The sequence below is a fragment of the Procambarus clarkii genome, chromosome 60, assembly GCF_040958095.1.
Source record: "Procambarus clarkii isolate CNS0578487 chromosome 60, FALCON_Pclarkii_2.0, whole genome shotgun sequence".
In the NCBI taxonomy this organism is placed as follows: domain Eukaryota; kingdom Metazoa; phylum Arthropoda; class Malacostraca; order Decapoda; family Cambaridae; genus Procambarus; species Procambarus clarkii.
The window spans coordinates 7,759,978-7,782,041 of NC_091209.1; the positions used below are offsets into that span (position 1 = coordinate 7,759,978).

Here is a 22,064-nt window from a genome sequence, read left to right on the forward strand (position 1 = left end):
AGGGCCAACAAGCAGCTGGCCAAAGTCAAAAGACCTAGAGTTCTGGCTGGAAAATGATAGGCAGGAAAAAATAACATGGAAATCTTATGATCAGGTTGAGGACACAAGAGGAAATCCCCATGACAGTTACAAGGTTGGGTGTTAGGAACTTGACAAAGAGATTTCTGGAAGTCTCTTTCAAGATGTAAAGGGGCCAAAACATATATGGAACTAGATTTCGATGTGGTAGTCTCTGTAGATAAGGTGAAAAACACCTGGAGGAACTAACTGCAACACCAATGAATTAGTAGGACCAGAATTAATATAACCATGGTTGTTGAAGGAAGCTGCAAAAGTACTTTGTCATCTGCTAACTAACATTATCAATTAACTGCTCAAGATAGGATATCTCCCAGAATTCATGAAAAGGAAAATGTAGTTCTAATTAACAAAAAAAAAAGTGACCAAGTGCTACTGACAAATATGCCATGTAAAGTGTTAGAGAAAGCAATCAATTTGAAGATAATGGAGTACCTGGAGAGTATCAACTTTTAACCGAAGGACAGCATGGATATAGAAGAGAAAATCCATGCCTAACAAATTTTGAGTAGTACACAATGTTCCAAAATATGATAAAAAAAAAGGGGCTGGGTAGACTGTATATTCCTAGAGTGTCAAAAAGCAATTGATATTGTTCTTCATGAAAGGTTGGTGTACAGGATGGAGAAGCAAGCTGGGATAACTGGAAAAACACTGGACTAAGTAAGCGAGTACTTGAAGGATAGAAAAGAAAGGGTCACAGTGGTGGTGTCGAGCTGGAGGAATGTGACAAGTGGGATGCCCAAGGCTTAGTCCTAGGAGCACTGTTTTTCCTAACTTTTGTGAATGACCTTCATCCTAGGAGCACTGTTTTTCCTAACTTTTGTGAATGACCTTCATCCTAGGAGCACTGTTTTTCCTAACTTTTGTGAATGACCTTCATCCTAGGAGCACTGTTTTTCCTAACTTTTGTGAATGACCTTCATCCTAGGAGCACTGTTTTTCCTAACTTTTGTGAATGACCTTCATCCTAGGAGCACTGTTTTTCCTAACTTTTGTGAATGACCTTCATCCTAGGAGCACTGTTTTTCCTAACTTTTGTGAATGACCTTCCTGTGGGAGTGAGCTCGTAGATGTCATTTGCAAAACTAATGGGGAATATAAATTACTATGGTGAACTACAGAAAAATGCACTCCTCAAGACGGACAAGTATGAAAGACTCATCAAGAATGTGCCTATCCTATCTGTTCTCAAAACCTGATAACCTGTTAAGAACATAAGAACAAATGACACTGCAGAATTATTATTGGCCTATATGATAACATGAAACCATAAGAATAGAGGAAATTTCAAGAGGTCTATTGGCCCCCCCATATGAGACAGCGCCTATTTATATCCACCCAAACTTGCTCATATTCATATGCCCAAATATATTCCAATAAATCACAAGAAGTTATTCCATAGCTCTTCATATATATATATTGCTTATGTTTCAGTACAAGCTATTTTGTATAAGATACATTAATTTAAATATTTATTGACATATTTGTATGCGTTTGTTATTTATAAAACTTCCACTCTAATTTTATTGGGTTACTTTATTAATGTGTTGGTATTTTGTGGTTCTATATTAACAGTACGACTTGTATTCCCATAGCTCCCATCAGTGTGTTGCGGCAGTTGTGTCAACACAGCTCAGAATACACTGAATCAATACCTTTAAGAGTGGCTGTAGGAACATACAATGTAAATGGTGGGAAACACTTTCGCAGTCTGGCATACAAGCATTTATCACTAGATGACTGGCTGCTTGACTCCAAGAAAAATGCTGTCCAAAGTTGTAAGTATTGTATTCATATTTTCACACTATTGTCTGTTTCCTTTAAGGAAATGTGTTATGGTTGGTAAGGGATATAAGACATGGCCCCTATGAATGACTATCCTTAGCCTTGTTATGATACCTGAAAGCCATTAGGCCAGCTTTGACATTGTGATTGGTGACAGCTGGCACATAATTGTTGGACCTCATGACACACTATACTCATGACACATAATTGTTGGACCTCATGACACACTATATGGAACAGTTGGCACAGCGTCGCTGAGCCTTCCGACACACTTGCGAAAGTTGGCACCAACGTTGCTGGCCCTCTTGACACATAGTGACAGTTTTCAAGGGGCAGTTGGACTTTGTGGTACATGGTAACAGGGGATTATATGATATGATTTATGTATGTTTTCATACGCACTCCCAGTGATAGGTAGTGGTGGTGGTGGAAAATGTAAATATATCATAACTAATGTCTTCGAATATTTAGTAATGTTTAATATCTGTTTTCTAATATCCGTTGATATCTAATATCTATTTATATCTAATACTGTATCTATATCTAATACTGTATCTATTTATATCTAATATCAACTGATATCTAATACTGTATATATTTATTTCTAATAGCTATTGATATCTAGTATCTATTGATATCTGATATACAGTACAGTATATTGATTTCTAATATCTATTGATTTCTAGTATCCATTGATATATAATATCCATTGGTGTCTTAATATTTATTTATTTATATCATTCCTTGATATATATTATCTACTGATATCTAATATCTATTAATTGCTAATCACTATTGATTTCTAATACCCATTGATATCTAATATCTATGAACACACGTGACATTGAACTCAGGTATGCAGATTCTAAAAGTTTGAACATTTATTACAACTTGATATGAATAGCGAAGAGCTTTTGTGTAATGAATAAATAATAATTGTTGCAGTTTTCAAGGTTAAAATTAAGGATGCCAAATTCTGTAATTACACAGGAATTACAGGTGTGTGATGGGTTATAAAGGATCAGTGACACTGTAATTACAGGTGTGTGATGGGTTATAAAGGATCAGTGACACTGTGTAATTACAGGTGTGTGATGGGTTATAAAGGATCAGTGACACTGTGTAATTACAGGTGTGTGATGGGTTATAAAGGATCAGTGACACTGTGTAATTACAGGTGTGTGATGGGTTATAAAGGATCAGTGACACTGTGTAATTACAGGTGTGTGATGGGTTATAAAGGATCAGTGACACTGTGTAATTACAGGTGTGTGATGGGTTATAAAGGATCAGTGACACTGTGTAATTACAGGTGTGTGATGGGTTATAAAGGATCAGTGACACTGTGTAATTACAGGTGTGTGATGGGTTATAAAGGATCAGTGACACTGTGTAATTACAGGTGTGTGATGGGTTATAAAGGATCAGTGACACTGTGTAATTACAGGTGTGTGATGGGTTATAAAGGATCAGTGACACTGTGTAATTACAGGTGTGTGATGGGTTATAAAGGATCAGTGACACTGTGTAATTACAGGTGTGTGATGGGTTATAAAGGATCAGTGACACTGTGTAATTACAGGTGTGTGATGGGTTATAAAGGATCAGTGACACTGTGTAATTACAGGTGTGTGATGGGTTATAAAGGATCAGTGACACTGCCCAGACAATTGACTAGCTAATACATATATATGTAGATATTTGTAACTTTGGTTTGTCATAAAACAAAACTGGCCATATAGGTGTGTATCATACAAATAATATGAATACATGTTATTGATTTATTACAGTACAAAAAAAAAGAGGGGGAGGGCGAATGATAGGTCAAGGATAAGTAATAATATTTGGATTTGTGTGTGTGTTTATTTTTTCAGCTCTTGTGGACACAACTCCTGAGGAGGAGAACAAGAGCATTAAGACTCCAGATGTGTTTGCTATTGGCTTTGAAGAAATTGTGGATCTGAATGCGACAAACATAGTGCAAAATACTCAGTGGTCTGAAAATGCTGCCTCATGGGGAAAGGAATTGCAGAAGGTAATTTTTGTGTTATTTTAGTCTTTGTAGACATGTGGAATACTTGCAGATACCGTCTATCTGTCTGTCCATCCATGACTTGGGTGCTGTGGTTGTGTATTAGAGGCCTGGTCGAGGACCGGGCCGAGGGGACGTTGAGCCTCGAAATCGTCGCAAGGTAAGGGTTGGGAGCTAACTAGTCTCTGTGGATGAGCCAGGGTTCAGGTAGCGGAAATAGGACTCAAATAGTGGAGGTAAGGATTAAGTATTATGCACAGAGCTTGTGTAATAATCTACAGTATATACTTGTTAACTTAGGTTTAATCTTATTTCATAATATTACATACTGGTATATTTTAAATTGTATATGTACAGTAATTGCAAAGAGGGCCAAGGGAATACTGTACAGAATGGCTACAAAGTTTCTTTGTGTGCTAGTTAGAAGTTATCTATATGGTCTTCTCCATTCTCCACACAAATGTTCAATTTCCCCATGTTCATATGGAAAACTTCAAATGTCCTTCTCTTAAAAATTTGCTACTGTATTTCCTGCGAGCGGTCATGAGTACAAACACAAGTTACACAATTACTGTAATCAGTGTATCTTCTGTTGTATATTCTGTGGTGTCCATCATACAGAGTCCCTAGACAGAATTAATAAACCTAGAACACAATCTCTTGCAATGGGACTGTGCGGCCACTCTGTACCTCATTCTACCATTCCTCCCTTTGTTAATTATCTCGACTGTTAAACCATAAATATTCATACTTGAGAATCATAGTTGGGTAAGGTGTCCATTATTTCTTGCAGGTCATATCTAGAGATGAAAAGTTTGTTATGGTGACATGGTCACAGCTTGTTGGGGTGGCTCTCTTTGTGTTTGTCAATGAGAAACATGCAAACCACGTGCGCCATGTGTCTGTTGAGAGTGTCAAGACTGGAATGCAAGGTGCAACAGGTGAGTCACATTTGTTTGTACTGAAAAAAGTCCCCTTATAATTGTTCCATATCTAAGTTTTCGAAGGGTCATAGAGGTTAACCATAAGGTCACAAAAAGGGGGAGTAGTATTGGAAACGGTGAAAAATACTGTATTACTGTAACGAATAAGAAATAGTGGGAGAGAAATGGAGAGATTTAGGAAAGAGGACAAATTGCATAGAGGGAAAATAAGAACAGTTAAAAAACAAAATTAAAAAAATGAAAAAGTAAAAAAATAAACAATACTCACAATGAATGGTATGGTAAACAACTCAATTCCAATGCAGTGTCACACAGAATAATTAAATAAAAATGAAAATAAATCGAAATCTATGAAAATTTAATTTATCAGTGCAATTGGAAACACTAAAATGTAATCGTAACATATTTAGTATAGTGTGTGTTGGTTTTACGTGGAACAGATGATGCTGTTTTTCCAAAACATGTTTTTACCTGTCACAGATGTGACATCTATATAGTAGGTATAGAAAAACATGCTTTATGCGAATGGAACGTTGTCAAAATATTAAAGCAATCGGTGAAGAACTTTCGGAGTTTAGTGATTTTGAACAAACGAACATTTATATATATATATATATATATATATGTCGTACCTAGTAGCCAGAACGCTCTTCTCGGCCTACTATGCAAGGCCCGATTTGCCTAATAAGCCAAGTTTTCCTGAATTAATATATTTTATCTAATTTTTTTCTTATGAAATGATAAAGCTACCCATTTCATTATGTATGAGGTCAATTTTTTTTAATTGGAGTTAAAATTAACGTAGATATATGACCGAACCTAACCAACCCTACCTAACCTAACCTAACCTATCTTTATAGGTTAGGTTAGGTTAGGTACCCGAAAAAGTTAGGTTAGGTTAGGTTAGGTAGGTTAGGTAGTCGAAAAAACAATTATTTCATGAAAACTTGGCTTATTAGGCAAATCGTGCCTTGCATAGTAGGCTGAGAAGTGCGTTCTGGCTACTAGGTACGACATATATATATATATATATATATATATATATATATATATATATATATATATATATATATATATATATATATATATATATATATATATATATATATATATATATATATAAATAAATGTCGTACCTAGTAGCCAGAATGCACTTCTCGGCCTACTATGCAAGGCCCGATTTGCCTAATAAACCAAGTTTTCCTGAATTAATATATTTTCTCTAATTTTTTTCTTATGAAATGATAGAGCTACCCATTTTATTATGTATGAGGTCAATTTTTTTTTATTGGAGTTAAAATTAACGTAGATATATGACCGAACCTAACCAACCCTACCTAACCTAACCTAACCTATCTTTAAAGGTTAGGTTAGGTTAGGTAGCGGAAAAAGTTAGGTTAGGTTAGGTTAGGTTGGTTAGGTAGTCGAAAAACAATTAATTCATGAAAACTTGGCTTATTAGGCAAATCGGACCTTGCATAGTAGGCTGAGAAGTGCGTTCTGGCTACTAGGTACGACATATATATATATATATGTCGTACCTAGTAGCCAGAACGCACTTCTGAGCCTACTATGCAAGGCCCGATTTGACTAATAAGCCAAGTTTTCATGAATTAATATATTTTCTCTAATTTTTTTCTCATGAAATGATAAAACTACCCATTTCATTATGTATGAGGTCAATTTTTTTTATTGAAGTTAAAATTAACGTAGATATATGACCGAACCTAACCAACCCTACCTAACCTAACCTAACCTATCTTTATAGGTTTGGTTAGGTTAGGTAGCCGAAAACATTAGGTTAGGTTAGGTTAGGTAGGTTAGGTAGTCGAAAAACAAATAATTCATGAAAACTTGGTTTATTAGGCAAATCAGGCCTTGCATAGTAGGCAGAGAAGTGCGTTCTGGCTACTAGGTACGACATATATATATATATATATATTATATATATATATATATATATATATACAGTAGAACCTCTATTAACGAGTTTAATCCGTTCTGGCACCGAGCTCGTTACCTGGAAAACTCGTCTTTGGAAACAAATTTCCCCATTTAAAATAAAGGAAATAAATTTAATCCGTTCCATTCCCAAAAACATCCATACTTGTATGACTTTTTTTTATGTAAATATAATACTGCACATGTAAATATAAATGTTTTGTTGTAGTGTTTTAATATTTACTTTACCTTATGAAGAGTAGTTGCTGGCTTGAGGGAGACGATGGAGAGGTGGGAAGGAGGAGAGGGGTTATGGTGTGGAAGGAGAATTCACCTCTGAGTCAGGCGGACTCTCTCTTCTTGGGAATTTCACCCAAATTTCATTTCAAATGTCACACAAGGATGCGTTAGACCAGCACCAAATAAAAAAACTACGTTGATTACACTCGTTGTGTCAACAATATAATAGTCTTACCACGAAGATACAATACAATGCCGTTTTCTCAAATAGGCAATGTGGTTATTAAAGAAAATGGAAATTTCATGGCAAACATGTATACAATCCCCAAGTCGATCGGATAAGTATTGGATTTTATAGAAATATTTGCTCAAATGATGCTTGAGCGCGGTGTTTGGGTGCATTCAAGAGAAAAAAAGTGTGTTACGTTCAAGCGACATATACCTGCGAAAGTGATAACACTTTCATAAAGTGTTATCACAAAGTGATAAATTAATTAAACATTTTCACACACTGGGTTGTCACTGCTTTATCAGGGCAGCTTTTCCAAGAATGCGTTCACCTTTTCAAACATTGCAAACACTTCCCTGATCTCAGTGGAAGAGGCAGCATCCTCCCTTACCTCCTCATTCCCTTACTAATGGTGTAAATTGTTGATGAGGACCTGCCATACTTCCTTGTGAGATCAATCACACAGACACCACACTCATGCTTTGCTATAATTTCCTTCTTGAAATCCATAATAATTGTGTCTTTCTTCCTCTTGAAAACACTATCTTTAGCAAGCAGCTTCTTTGGAGACATCGTGTGTTACAAATTGTAGTCGCAAAACCACTAAAAACCCAAAGAAAAGCTCAAATAAATCCAGAGGGATGCTTGTCGTGTGAGATACAACAACAACACTGGCGTCGGAGGCGTTCGAGAATTTGCGAGAACCCGCGAGACGCTAGGAAGCGCCATGTGGTTTCACTCGTCAATAGAGGCGAGCTCGTCAATAGAGACAAATTTGCTGCGAGTGGCTTGCTCGTTACTGGAAAAACTCGTTAATAGAGCCACTCGTTAATAGAGGTTCCACTGTATATATATATATATATATATATATATATATATATACTGTATATATATATATATATATATATATATATATATATATATATATATATATATATATATATATATATATATATATATATATATATATATATATATATATATATATATATAATAATAATATCTATATATATTTAATATATAATATATATAAAATATATAATATATAAAATAATATTTTAGTAAGTAGTGTGGTATTTTGTTGCAGGAAACAAAGGTGGTGTGGGGATCAGGCTGGTGGTGCGAAACACATCGATGGCATTTGTCTGCTCTCACTTTGCTGCTGGTCAAAAGGAGGTTAATGAACGAAACAACGATTATGACAGCATCGCCAGGAAACTCATATTTCCCCTTGTAAGTAATCATCATGCGTCAAAGTAATGTTTGAGTGGTCCCTAAGAGGAGCAAATGTAGCTGCACACAAATTTCTAAAACCCAATACTTTAGTTAGCATTTTTATAGAGTAATGTTAATCTTTTGTCAGTATCTTAGAAATTGCTTTGTTAAATTATTTCAAAATTGTATGGACTTAGTGTTCTTGTATAGGGTAATATTGCCAAGCCTGTGCCACCTAAACAACATTTGTGAGCTATTAACATCAGGTTGCTTCCGAAGTTAGTATGAACTGTGTCAGATCACTAGGATCATGTACAGTGAGGCTGGTTTACACACTAAGCACCCATGCCTCATGCAACCTTTCAAACTTCCATTGAGGGTCATTCAAGTTGGCAAGGAGTTGCTGGAGCACTCAGTCAAGTGCAGAATTATTACTAGAGGTATAGCCATCAAAACTTGCAGCCCTCCCTTGGCTTAAATGGCCAAGCGAACTGGCAAGCGAGGGCTCTCGCTGACTTGTCTGTCTGTCTGTCTGGTGACCCACCATGTCCAACACTAGGTGGCAGCATTGTGCACATCTTGGGTTCTCAGAACCAGAATGCCTAACACACTCCCTGACTGTCTCTTGAATGTCAGTCAGCAGGCAGAGCCCAATTCTTAGCTGACTTGTACTCATCCTGTAAAACTTAACTTCTGGGGCTCAGTGGCTTATGCTTTTATATATAAAATGCTTAATATGCATGTTTTGAGTATATCTGGGTTCATTGGAACCTTTCACTCAGTTCAGAGGTGGTAGTACTCAGCAATGACTCCTGGAGCACATATTGTACCTCATTATTCATTGTCTGTTATAGCAGGTGTTTTTAATGTTTTTGAAGCCCCATCGATTTTTTTTTTAATCTAAATGTGCTGAGCAAGATATTTTCATAAGTTATAATTACATCATGTAAGAGAAGTTTAAAGAATTTTTTATTTTATTGCATATGACCTTTATATATATATATATATTATTTGTAAATACACATTAACCAAGCCTAAAGCAATATTATTGTTTTAGTGTTTCTTGTTGATTCAAGTGATTTTAAGTCCATTTACTGTACCTTGTTTAGAATATATATATGAATGTTGTGTGTTAGATATATAACGAAGAAGCTTTTCCCCTAATAGTTTTTTTTTCTTATGAGGGCATGCCTCTTTGGGCACATGACTACGTGTTCTGGTGTGGGGACTTCAATTATCGTATCAATCTGACTCGAGATGAGGTAGTTGATTACGTTCAGCGGCAAGAGTGGAGCGTCCTCCTACAGTATGATCAGCTCAAGGTAAAATGCCCTCTGTTGTTGCAAATGTAATTCTTATGAATGCACCCTTCCGGAAAAAAAAAGATCTTGAATTTCATAAATTTTTATTCATTTTGTAAACCCTTCTCTTTACACACAAAATATGTCCCGATTTTTGGGTTCATCAAGTGATGTAATTTCAACAAAATCATTTTTGGGAGGGCTCAATTTTGGCTCCCTGTTGATCCCTTATCTCAGTTGTTATCCCTGTTGGTACCTCCCTGTTGGTACCTCCCTGTTGTTTTCTCAGTGCAGCTAGGGGAGCTGCACTGAGATACCTCTACACCTGTAAGTCACAGCAGGCCTTGCAAGTGCTTGAAAGCCTACTGGAGATCAGAGGCCAAAACCAGGCCCTCTCATAGAGGTGCTGGGAGCAGGGGATTTGTGATCACTCTCACCAAAGCTTCTCATTCACTACCATATTTCTCTTTACAGTTAAGTTTTGATGAAGGCAAGTGTTTCAAAGGTTTTGTAGAAGGCGACATTAATTTTGCACCAACCTACAAATACGATCTGTTTTCTGACGATTACGACACCAGTGATAAACTCCGCATTCCTGCTTGGACAGACCGAGTGCTCTTCTGGAGAAGGCAATATGCCAAGGACAAGGACAACCCTAACTGGAGCCCAGGTAAATATTGTACTCAAGTAAACTTCTCATATATAGTATAATCTGTAATTTGTGACTATACAAAATTCCTTGGTATGTATGCGTGTTTGCTGTATTTATGATATTCTATACATTTGGAACATGCATGGCTTGACATTGAGTTACTTGAGAATTTCTGGGGAAGCCCTCAGGTGGCTCCCTGAATCTTCACTCTGACTCCTCGGATCATTACTAGGTTAGTGTTGGTAGTTGGGACCCGGCTATGTCTTTCAGAGGTTCAGGTTCTGGCCTATCTCAATGAATGACTGATTTGGACACCCAGTTGGTCTGCGTGTAAGCTAGCCAGTTATATGGGTCTCTCTCAGCTTGTCACTTTTGGGTTTCTGGTGAATTGATAGAAGTCCCAGTTGGTTCCATCCCAGGTTCAGACCTGGTTAGGCCTCATTTGGAACTCAAGGTTGGCATCTTTTTCCATCTTCTGTGACTACTCCGCCTGCAGCAGTAGCACCGTCTGGTGTTGGATTGGCCCCAAGTGACCTGTCGGTTGGTCAAGCATTTGTGTAGGAGCCTGAACTTTGCTTGGATAGTATTTCTATTATAGTGAACAGCCACCTTTGCTATTCAAATGATGGAACACTGAATTGTAGCTACAGTTTCAGTTCTTCCTCCTAACAGCATTTAAGGCACTTCACACACAGGATCTCTGTAGCAGCACTTCTCAGGTTTACACACATTGTTTGCTGAACACTTTTCTGTATCTGCAACTATACAGATGACTTAGATATAACACAATCACAATGGTACACTTCCTCATGTTCCTGTTGCTTCTGAACATACCTTGTGGTATTTGCTATAGTCACTCACTTAATTTGATGAAATAACACAATGGGATTCCAGTTACTTACAAGATATTTACAGTGAATAATGACACTGCAGTTCAACTTGATTGGCCTAAGAACTGACATGTCTTCTAGTTAATGGCCGCTAATAGAAAGAGCATATGTCTTTATGTCCAGTGTTCTAAGATGGAATAACTGTCTTGGTGCAGCAAGCGGGCTCTAGTCAGCCTTCAGCCTTTGTCACTGGGATTGGCCAATCAGCAATCGGCTATTCTGCCAGTGTCTAACTATAGTAGGCGGGTGTAGGCTCATCTGAGGTGACGTGATGACATAGCCATGACGTCATGGCTAAGTCTTTGATCATGGGTCGACCATTTAGGATGACCTGATCTGCTAATCTTTCTCCATTGCCTGAGACAGAAAGTTGCCATTCAAAGCTCCCAAGATGGCTGCCTCCTGGTGTTGACTTAGAACGAGCATAGCATTTCTATTCTTATATCTCGTCATCCAATAGATGCACAACAGTTATCATTATACTATTAGCATTATGCCCTCTCAACGATATACCAAACATGTTAGGTTTTAGTCCACTACTAATGGAGATAGACTTTGTGCACCAGCTCTGGGTAATGTGAAGTGCATGAGGGTAGATTTCCAGAGTTAGTGCACTGCAGGTGCTCTGCAATGTGCTACTTTAAGCCATCTGTGGGAAACCTGAAAGACCATTCTCTCACAGGTGGCAAATTGTTACTTACTTCCTGCACTTTTGTGGGCAAGGGGGAACCAGGTTCTGGCTCTGGTCCCTGGTATGCCAAACATAACTTCAGCAGCTGATGTGACCCATTAGCATGGAGCAATCTCAGCAAGATAGCTTCAAGGAGCCACTGGGAAGGAGGAAACTATCAGGGGGAAAATATCAAGTCATTATGACTATATAGCACTTGGAGGGGGTCAGGATAAGGATTTGGGATAGGACAGGGGGGGGGGGGAGGAATGGTGGCCATCCACTTGGACAGTTAGGGATAGAAGGTCGACCTGCAGAAAGCGAGACCGTCGCTCTACCATCTAGCTCCTAATTCTGGTTGAGCAACTGGGACTTGTTCCGAATTAGGCATTTCATTACCTTCAAAACTGCATTTATTCTTATTAATACCAACAGGTCGGATTGTCCACTATGGTCGTGCAGAACTGAAACAAAGTGACCATCGGCCAGTCTTGGCTGTATTTGATGTCGAAGGTTGTTCAGTCATAGACAGCAAGCTGACCAATACCTATGAGTCGGTGGTTGCATCATTAGGACCGTCTGATTGTACAGTTGTTGTGCAGGTAAGAATATTACTGTCAAGTAAGCATATTGCTGTTTTAACATACACAATTGTGGTTTTATTTAAGTAGGCTTGTGAATAATGCTTCATACAAGTAAACAATGGCATATATGTTGTATGGTAATTATGATAAGGTTATCATACAAATACGATACTGTAATAAAATGATCATACAATAAAAAAGTATGATAAGCACAAAAGTACTATTGTAGGAGGCTAAAAGGTAGGGCAAGTGTGTATTTCCGTGAAGTTGGTTGTTGAACATGATCTTATAATCATTGCGACCTAGCAAATTGCTTCTTGCTTAAAATAAAGATGACATAATCATTAATAATGATTTTCTCCTCTTTGTGTCTTTATGTCCTGCTACCTTGCTGGACAGATACTCGAGTATCTTGCACTTTGTCACAGAATTGTCTATAGAAGCTGTGTAGCACAGCTTCTTTTGATGTCCAAATAATCCTAGGGATGCTGACAGGTCAGTACTTCTAAACGTTACTGACCTGTCAGCATTTCCAGGATTACTGACCTGTTGGCGTCTATAGCAGCATTCAACCTTTTTACACATGTGGACCGTCGAAAATAAGATAAATATTTTGCGGACCGGCTGATGGCCAAGACATAAATCAAAACCAACGTAGATTGGTTTTGATATATAAAATCCTATGTAAATAGGATTTTATTTAATGCCATAAAATTATACTTTTTAGTGCACCATCAGCTGCTGCTGCTTTGTAAGAAAATTTGATACACATGACTGAAGCATTGTTTGAGAGATTAAGCGCTACATTAACATCCATTTGATTTCTCTATTTAGTTTTATTACTGACACGGCTGAAAAAGGCTTTTCACACAAATTGGAAGTCGCAAAAATGACCAATACTGTAATTTGATAGCTTTATAACTTGGAGATGAATATTTTTCTTTTGAGTAATATCCAAAATTAATACAATGGTTGCATTTTATGTCTGGACACCAGAATGATATCAGAAGACAACTCTATCAGCTTTTCTTTTTCATGAGGCTCAAGTGAGCATGATTTTGTATCTTATAAGAAGGGATTATTAATCCAGAGGTTCCTTTACAAGGATCTGCATTTTCAGGGAAATAATTAAAGTTTTCAACTAATGCCCATAAATGTTGAGTTATTATGTTGAATATAACTCTGATGGACATGAACAGCAAAAAAAAAAAATTCTCCCAAAAGTGGAACCATTTCTATATCTCCCTCTTGCACGTGACTTTCCAAAAGACCTAGATTCTTTTTGAACACATCCGTTATAATTCTCTTTGTTAAAATATTTGTACAAGACCCCTGTAGAGAAATATTAAGCTTGTTAAGAAAGCTAAATAAGTCCACCATATACGCAAGCTTAGCCATCCATTCCTCATTCAACAAATGCTCTATGAGGTCAGATTTTCGCTCTTGCAGAAACTGCTTTACTTTTTTCCTCAGTTGGAAGAGGCATGCAAAAACCCTTCCTCTCGATAACCACCTCACTTCTGCATGGAGGAGGAGATGGTGGAGGTGCGAGTCCATACTCACACAGTGTCGTGAGAGTATCACAATACCGTAACAATGTAACGCCCGAATTAAGCAGCGGCTACATTATTCGGGTGAAAGTTTTCTCGGACCGCCAGGAAAATGGTCTGCGGACATGCAGGTTGAAGAACACTGATCTACAGGATTAAGAACACTGATCTACAGGATTAAGAACACTGATCTACAGGATTAAGGACACTGACCTGTCACTGTCTCTATGCATATTAGTGTGTTACTAACACCCTTACATTAGCTAATAGGCAGCATTCCTGATTTTGTAAACTTATTTGTTCAAATAGGCAACAATATTATAGACAATCGATATCAATTGATGAAGTGTTTAACCATTGTGTGTTTTGGTTTAGCCAACAGAGGAGGAGGTAAAACTTGCATGAACAGTCATGAAAGCATGTTGTACATGTTAATCTATACAGGCCGACCTTGATTTGCATGTTTGCCAATTCAAAATCTGCACAAATCAGTATTAAAGGTTATATGTTAAAAATAGTGTTGGATTCCAAAGACCTCCTATAGTCCATTTTTATTCATGATTTACTTTGTGAAAAGGTCTGTAAATGGAAATACAAAATACTGTATTATAAATACAAAAAACTGTAAAATAAAAATACTCATGCTACCCAGTACTAAACTGATGCCTCCCAAAACTCTTTACTGTAGAAATTGTCTGAAAAATAATATATAACACAGATTTACATGTTGTATAAGCTTCTTGTTGTATTAGCAATCTATTTCTCCCATCTTCATATTTCTGGAGAGGCTGGATGGTGTTCCCCCTGTTACTAGCCACACTGAGATAGCCCCACACTTATAACTTACATCAGCTCTTGCAAGTTATTAAAAATCAACTAGGGACCAGAGGCCAAAATCTCTCCCGCCCCCCTCTCACAGTTGATTGACAGTTGAGAGGCGGGACCAAAGAGCCAGAGCTCAACCCCCCCGAAACACAACTAGGTGAGTACAGTGGTGCAGGGAGCAGGTGAGTCATGCTGAGAAAAGCATCCTCACTGAGAAAGCATCCCCCAGACAATAAGCCAAGCAAAACAGACGACAACAAAGTTAAAAGTAAAAAAAAAAGAGCAGCAAATGACTGTAAATGATCCACCAAGTAAATAGATCATCCACCCCCTTGGCAGCACCACGGAAGCTGCTTGCTGACCCTCTTGAAAACCCTCGGTCAATCGCCCGATGTCAACCACGTCTAACTGCTCCACGAGTCACCGTGTCACCTGTTGCATGGTTAATACTTTCCACCCTGAGATCTGTGACATTTGTCTTCACTGGGTCTCTATCCTCCATCTCTAATCCTCCATCTAGGGATGAGGCTCGTCAGGTGGGATCTGTTTTTATCTGATCATAAAGCCCCTGCTCTCTCCAACTCTTTAAGGGGGGGGGGGGCAGATTCTGTGGTCACCAGTAGGCTTTTTAATGACTTGTAAGAGCTAATGTGACTTAAAAGTGTGGAGTTACTTCACTGTGGCTATTAACAGGGAACCACAGTTTGGTCCCTCCAGAAATGCTGTTTTTCTGTGGGGAGCCCCTACGGCTCCCTGGAGCTTATCGGGCTAATGTGTGTTATGTTAGACCGGGACATTAGCTAAGGAGTTCAGACCTACCAGGGACCAGCGCCAGAACCTGGCCCCTTCAGAGAGGTTTCAGGGAGCAATGGCCCTGGAAAACCCCATATGGTTGGGGGTTTTCCTTATCTGCCATCGACCGGGGTTAGGCACCCAGAAAGGTAGGCGTAACAAAACAAACCCCACATGGTAAGAAACTACAACAAAACCGAACAGAGAGGTAGAAAACTCCCTACAATCCCAAGGAAACAAGCAAACAAGCAAACATCACACTTTACTGCCGCGCCGATCGTCCGCGCAGCCCTCCCCACCCCGGGAGGGGGAGGGGGGAGCCCCGGACCTACCGCGCCGGCTGCCAAGCTTCAGTTCGTTCGCTAATGTCAACCGGGATTGACGCTTCTCTGGCCTCAGTTTCCTAGGCGGTGTTTGCCTTGTGTGGCGTTCACTGCCGTGTGTTGTGGTGTGCGGTGGCCAGGAGTACTTCATCAGTGCCGGGGCTGCATGTGCTTAGTGGCTGACTTCCCTAAGCGCCCTGTGAGTACTGCCCTTGCGTTACAGGGTTATCTTCCCTGGGGCGTTCGGGAACCATTCCCGTAGAGGTTCTTGCTGCTCGGCATTTGCCTCGCCCTTGGGGCCAGCTGGGGCTTGGGGCCCTTGTTTGGCCCTGGGTAGGGATTGGTATTGTGCTGGTTAGGGCGTCAAGGTGTTGCGCAGCCTGCCACCTAAGCGGCGGCCGGTTTCTGTTGCCTCTGGAGACGGTGTACTTTTGCGGGGTTTTTCTTTTGTTTTTCATTTTCTTGCCTGGTGGGGGTCTGCCTAAGGTGGTTATAGTTCCACTGGTAGTGTTTGGCGGCCCTCTGCTAGGCCCCCGTGCTTGTACACGTCTCGGGGGTTTTCAGTGCTATAATCTACCCTCTTGTTATGTTTGGGTTTCTTAACCGGTTAGCAACACCTTGCCCGGGCTTCCCGTAGTTGTTACCCTACGGGCCCTGGAAACCCCTGTCTGGGCTCGGGGGACCATTGAATGTGTCTTCCGGGTTCCAACCCGTCTTGTACGGGATCGTTGGTTGCTGTTCCCTTGTCTCCGGGTGACAGTCGCCATTTTTACCTCCGTCATGCTGCCTGTTGGGTCACTGACACCTTGACCCGGAGTCTTGCGAGTGATTCTCTGCTTGTTCTCCAGTACTCTCCTGATGTTATTACTGTTCAGAGTACAGGCGGCATCCGTGTTGCAAGCTAGGTTAGGTTGTTGCAACATGCTAGGTTGGTTTCCCACTCGAATGCCCCGTGGCCGCCCCGTTTGGTTAGGTGCTGCTCACCCCTTTCTCTCCATGTTCCCGGCTCCGGACCGTCTGCGTGTTCTGGGTCGGGGCGGGGTTCAGTTGCGGCAGAGACTCGGGCGGTTTTCGGGGGATGCCCCGTTCGGGTTGGGGACGGAGGTTTGAGCCTGTGCCTCCTGCCAAGGCTTCTGGGTCTTACCAGCGGCCCTTTCTTGTTGCCTTTCCCATGGGCTCTTGCTTTTCTTTACGGGCGGAGGGCTTGGAGGCCGGCTCTGCCCCGGGGCCTCTGTTGTTGGTTCCCGGGGCTGTGGGGGATGCCTACTAGCAGTTCTGGGGCGGTTTTGCCCCTTCAGGGGTTTTTTCTGCTGTTGGGCGTCGTTTTTCGCTCTTCCAGTCTGCTAGCTTCCCACATTTGCTGGCGTGTTTTTGTGTATTAAGCGTCAGTCACAGCCCCTGCTGGCGGCCATTTTCGTCTGCCGGTTTCCCGGCGTGGCCACCAGGGCGGCGTTGCGGTTTGTTTACATGCGTCTGGGTGTGCGAGCGAGCGTCTCTGGTGAGTTTTCAAAAAATTTGCAGGGTTTTTGTTCTCCTGTTGTCGTTTCTTTGTTTTCTGGTGTTTTCTTGCCGTTGCCTGTTCCTCTGGGAACGTTTGGGTGTTGATTTTGGGTCTGAGCCTCTGGGTTTAGGCTCAGTGCCCCTGGCTGGTATGCTTGCTCCCACACCTTGCCCCTCGGTTTTCGGTCTGTTGGGACCGTTTTCCCAGGGCGTTCTGCTGGGGTCTGTGCTTTGCCTTTTCGTGGTGTTCTCCGCCGGCAAATGTGGTGGTTTGGGCTCCCCTGGTTCGATTCTGGGTTCCTTTGGGTTCCTTGGTTTCGTTCTGGAGGTTTCTTCCTCTTGGGCCCCCTTTTGTGGGTTCAGGGGACTTTGTTTCCTCGAGTGACCCGGTTCTGCCTTTTGGGGTTCCGGGGTCTTCCTGGCTTGCAGACTGAGCTTTTTGGGTCTTGGCACATGTTGTGGTTGTGCTGGGACTTTGTGGTTTTGCTGTCGAGGTGGGCCTTTTGATGCAGTTTTGTGCCTTCTTTGCCTGGCCGGCGTAGTGCTCTTTGCCACTAGTCGGCGGCTTGTGCTTTTACAATATATGTCCTCACCTAGTTGTGCTTGTGGGGGTTGAGCTCTGGCTCCTTGGTCCTGCCTCTCAACCGTCCGTCAACAGGTGTATCGGTTCCTGTGCCTCTTGGGCTCTGTCATGTCTACATGTGACATTGTATGGGGGTCAGCCTCGTTACTTGTGTGAGGAGTCGCCACATTACTTCTTAGTGCTTTCCCGTTCCCATTCTGACACTCAAAAAAAAAAAAAAAAAAAAAAAAAAAAAAAAAAAAAAAAACTATCTGTGGCTCTTTTGGGTACTCAGTTTCCACCTGTGTCCCCTAGTGCGTGTGCCCCTTGTGTTACATATCCTGTCCTTCTCAACCCTGTCGATTCCCTTGGGTATCTTGTATGTGGTGATCAGGTCTCCCCTCACTTCCTCTTCCAGCGAAGTGTGGTTTCATTCCCGTAGTCTCTCCTCATGACTTCGGTAGTGTACTTTTTCTTTCTGAAGGGGTTCTGTTCCCTTCTCTGTTGACTGGGCGCTGGGGGAGCAGCTTGCTCTGTTGCCTCTCGCTTGGTCCCGCTGTTGGTGGGCGCTTTGGGTTGTCTTCCGGCCTCTGCTGGCGTCGGAGGACGGCTTCTCCCCCTTGGGGGGGGTTCAGAGCTGGCGGGGTGGGCTTCTTCCCTGCGCTTCGTCATTTCCTCTTCGTGGGTGCGTGGGGCGTGGTCGATCCGCCCCATCCTTCTGGGCTTCCCGTCTGCTCTTTGCCGTCATGAGCTTTTCCAGTCTGCAGTTCTTCTGGACTACTTCCGTCTGCGCCCTGGATCCTCTGCCCTGCTCGGAGGACTGTTGTCTCCTGTTCGGATTCTGTTAGGGCCGGGTGCATGGATGGTGGACCTGGACCTCCAGGTCACTTCTTGGCACGTTCCTCTCCAGTTTTTCTGGGGCTAGCACGGTTGGTAATTACCTATGTGTACTTACCTAAGTGTAGTTACAGGATGAGAGCTACTCTCGTGGTGTCCCGTCTTCCCAGCACTCTTTGTCATATAATGCTTTGATTATAATTGTCATATTGTCATATAATGATTGTCATATGTCATAATATGTCTTCATATGATTGTCATACAATGCTTTGGTGGTGGGGCTTTCAGGTTTGCTGTTTTTATTGCGTTCCCTATTTTGTGAAGGGCACTTTGTATACTCTTTGCATCTTTACCGGATCTTAGTGCCCTGTCTGCGTCTGAGATTCGGTGTCTGGCCTACCTCGACGACTGGCTGGAGTGGGCTCCCAGTCAGTCCGCTTGTCTGCTCGCCAGGGGATGGTTCTTTCCAGATCGCTGGGTTTGGTTTCCTGGTGATCTGGGGGTTTTACCTTCTGTTTCCGTCCCGGGTTCGGACCTGGGCCTTGTTTCAGGCTCTTGGGCCCCTCATTGTCTTCCCTCCAGAAGTGTTACTGTGGCTGTGGTCCCTCCTTTGGCTGTTCAGGAGGGGGTCCCGGGTTGCTCAGAGGTTGCTTGGGCGGTTGTGCGGGAGTTTGCACTTCGGCGTGCTTGTCTGCCCGCGGAGTCGGGTTTGGCTCCGGCGTCGGTTGGTTCCTACGGAGACTCCACTTCCGCCTCTTGCATTCCTTGGGTTCCTCTGGGGATCTGGTGTTGGTGCTGCGTCACCAGCTTCCTCTTTGGGGTTTTCGGGGTTCCGTGCCTTGGCGGCTCCCCGAGCCTTCGCTCGATGTGTTCACGGACGGGTCGTCTCTCGGCTGGGGCTTTGTGACCAGTGCTCACCAGGTCGGCCGAGGTTGATGGAGTCTGTCTGTCCGTCGGGCTCACAGCCCGGTTCAGGTGTTCATGGCTGTCTGGTTTGCGCTTCGGAGGGTTTGGGTCACTAGGTACTCTACCATTCAGCTCTGTTTGGACTGTTCTCCGGTGGTTCTTGCCGGAACCACAGGGGGGGTTTGGTTAACAGTGTGGTTCGTGTCCGGGGTGTGTCCTGCGTCCTGGTGGACAGCTGTCTCGGTTCATTCCTCTTCGTGGGTTGGCCAGTCGTCGCCGATGCGTTTTGTTGGCTCTGTTGGGCTTATGGACTCATGGCCATGGACGTCTTCGGGTCGGCGTGGTCTAGGCGTCGCCCGTTTTGTGGCGCCCTTCCCACCTGCGAGGTCTTCACGGTGGAGGCTTTCGGCAGGCCTGGTCGAGGTGGGGGGTACCTGTACCTCTTCTCCCGGTCCAGCTGTTGCTTCGGGTTCTGGCTCAGTTGCAGCCCATTCCCACGAGAACAGTCCTTATGGTTCCACTGTGGCCGGCCCGGCCTTCTTTTCAGACGCTGCTTGATAGGTGTCCGTACCCGGGGCGTTTTTCCTGAGGCTTCGCCTCTTTCAGCAGGCCGAATCGGTCCTGTCCGTGACTGGTTCGGCCTTCTCTTTGGCTCTTCGCGTCTGGTAATTTGACGCAGGTATCGCCATCTCTATGGTGTTCAGGTGGCTTTGTTGCCGGTGTCCCACCTGCGAGATTCGTTTTGGAGACTGTATGACGTTTATTACGTCTTCTCGCGTTTTGTTTCCCCTCCGGCCTGCTCATGAGTCGCCTGAGCCATCCTGGTCCTTGTTCAGGGTGCCTTCTTCTCTTCCCCTCAGTTTGTGGTAGCCCCTTCGGTTTCAGTTTCCTCCTCTTTGGTACTGGTGGTAGCTTTATTGGTGTGCAGCCTTTCTCTGTCCTGGCGACGGTCGAGGCGGCTGCTTTCCGGAGGGGTTCTTGGGGTATTGCTACTTGTTTGGTTTGGCCGGGGGGTGCGTCCTGTGTTGTCCAGTTGTGCTTTTTGCTGTTGCCGGCGTACCATGCCTGGGGATGCGCTGTGGTTGATCCGGTTCCTTCGTTCCCTGTTTTCAGGGCTCGGGTCTCCCGGGTCGTCCGCAGTGTTTTCCTTCTTACTGCGGTCTGTCTTTGCGCCCGTGCTGTTCAGACGTTTGCAGCAATTGCTGCTGTGTTGGTGACGTCTCGGGCTCATTTCGGGCGCAGGGAATTGTGGGTCGCACAGGTTTTTGGCCGCCCATCCATGTGTGCGTCTGTTCTTGGGCGTTCTTGTTGCCTTGGGTCGCAGGTTTGCGTCCGGTTGTCTTGGCTTTGCGTTGCAGAGTTTGTGGCGTCCGCCTCCCGGGTTAGCCCTTTCTTTTCCTTCTCTTTGGGTATGAAGCTCCAGGGAGCCGTAGGGGCTCCCCACAGAAAACCAGCGTTGAATGTAATGAAACGCCATTTTCTGGGTGAGCCCCGGAGGCTCCCTGGAAACCCTCCCTCCCACCGGTCGGCGGTTTTTTCGCGTTGGTTGACGCTTAGCTTCCGAACTGGAGCTTGGCAGCCGGCGCGGTAGGTCCGGGGCTCCCCCCTCCCCCTCCCGGGGTGGGGAGGGCTGCGCGGACGATCGGCGCGGCAGTAAAGTGTGATGTTTGCTTGTTTGCTTGTTTCCTTGGGATTGTAGGGAGTTTTCTACCTCTCTGTTCGGTTTTGTTGTAGTTTCTTACCATGTGGGGTTTGTTTTGTTACGCCTACCTTTCTGGGTGCCTAACCCCGGTCGATGGCAGATAAGGAAAACCCCCAACCATATGGGGTTTTCCAGGGCCATTGCTCCCTGAAACCTCTCTGAAGGGGCCAGGTTCTGGCGCTGGTCCCTGGTAGGTCTGAACTCCTTAGCTAATGTCCCGGTCTAACATAACACACATTTGCCCGATAAGCTCCAGGGAGCCTCCGGGGCTCACCCAGAAAATGGCGTTTCATTACATTCAACGCTGGTTTTTTATGCGAAAACTTAGATATGTTTTCTGGGGGGAGCCCCGTCGGCTCCCCGGAGCTTTACCGGTTGATATGCTAATGTCAGACTTTGGCATCAGTCATGTGTATGGAGTTCTAGGGCCTACCGGGGACCACGAGCCAGAACCTGGCCCCCTCAGAGAGGCAAGGGGAGCAATGGCCTATAGAAACCCCCGT

The 22,064-nt window shown here is 43.0% G+C and overlaps 1 protein-coding gene across 1 annotated transcript in view; it reads left to right on the forward strand.

The window, feature by feature from the left end:
- The window catches only part of Synj (synaptojanin), a 98,704-nt gene that overhangs the window by 62,955 nt on the left and 13,685 nt on the right, over nt 1-22,064 (forward strand). The window contains exons 12-19 of the mRNA XM_045756394.2: nt 1,677-1,859; nt 3,741-3,901; nt 4,692-4,839; nt 8,340-8,485; nt 9,652-9,789; nt 10,243-10,438; nt 12,416-12,582; nt 14,490-14,504. Of these exons, the coding sequence (XP_045612350.1) occupies nt 1,677-1,859; nt 3,741-3,901; nt 4,692-4,839; nt 8,340-8,485; nt 9,652-9,789; nt 10,243-10,438; nt 12,416-12,582; nt 14,490-14,504 (1,154 nt within the window). The remainder of the gene's footprint in view (nt 1-1,676; nt 1,860-3,740; nt 3,902-4,691; nt 4,840-8,339; nt 8,486-9,651; nt 9,790-10,242; nt 10,439-12,415; nt 12,583-14,489; nt 14,505-22,064) is intronic.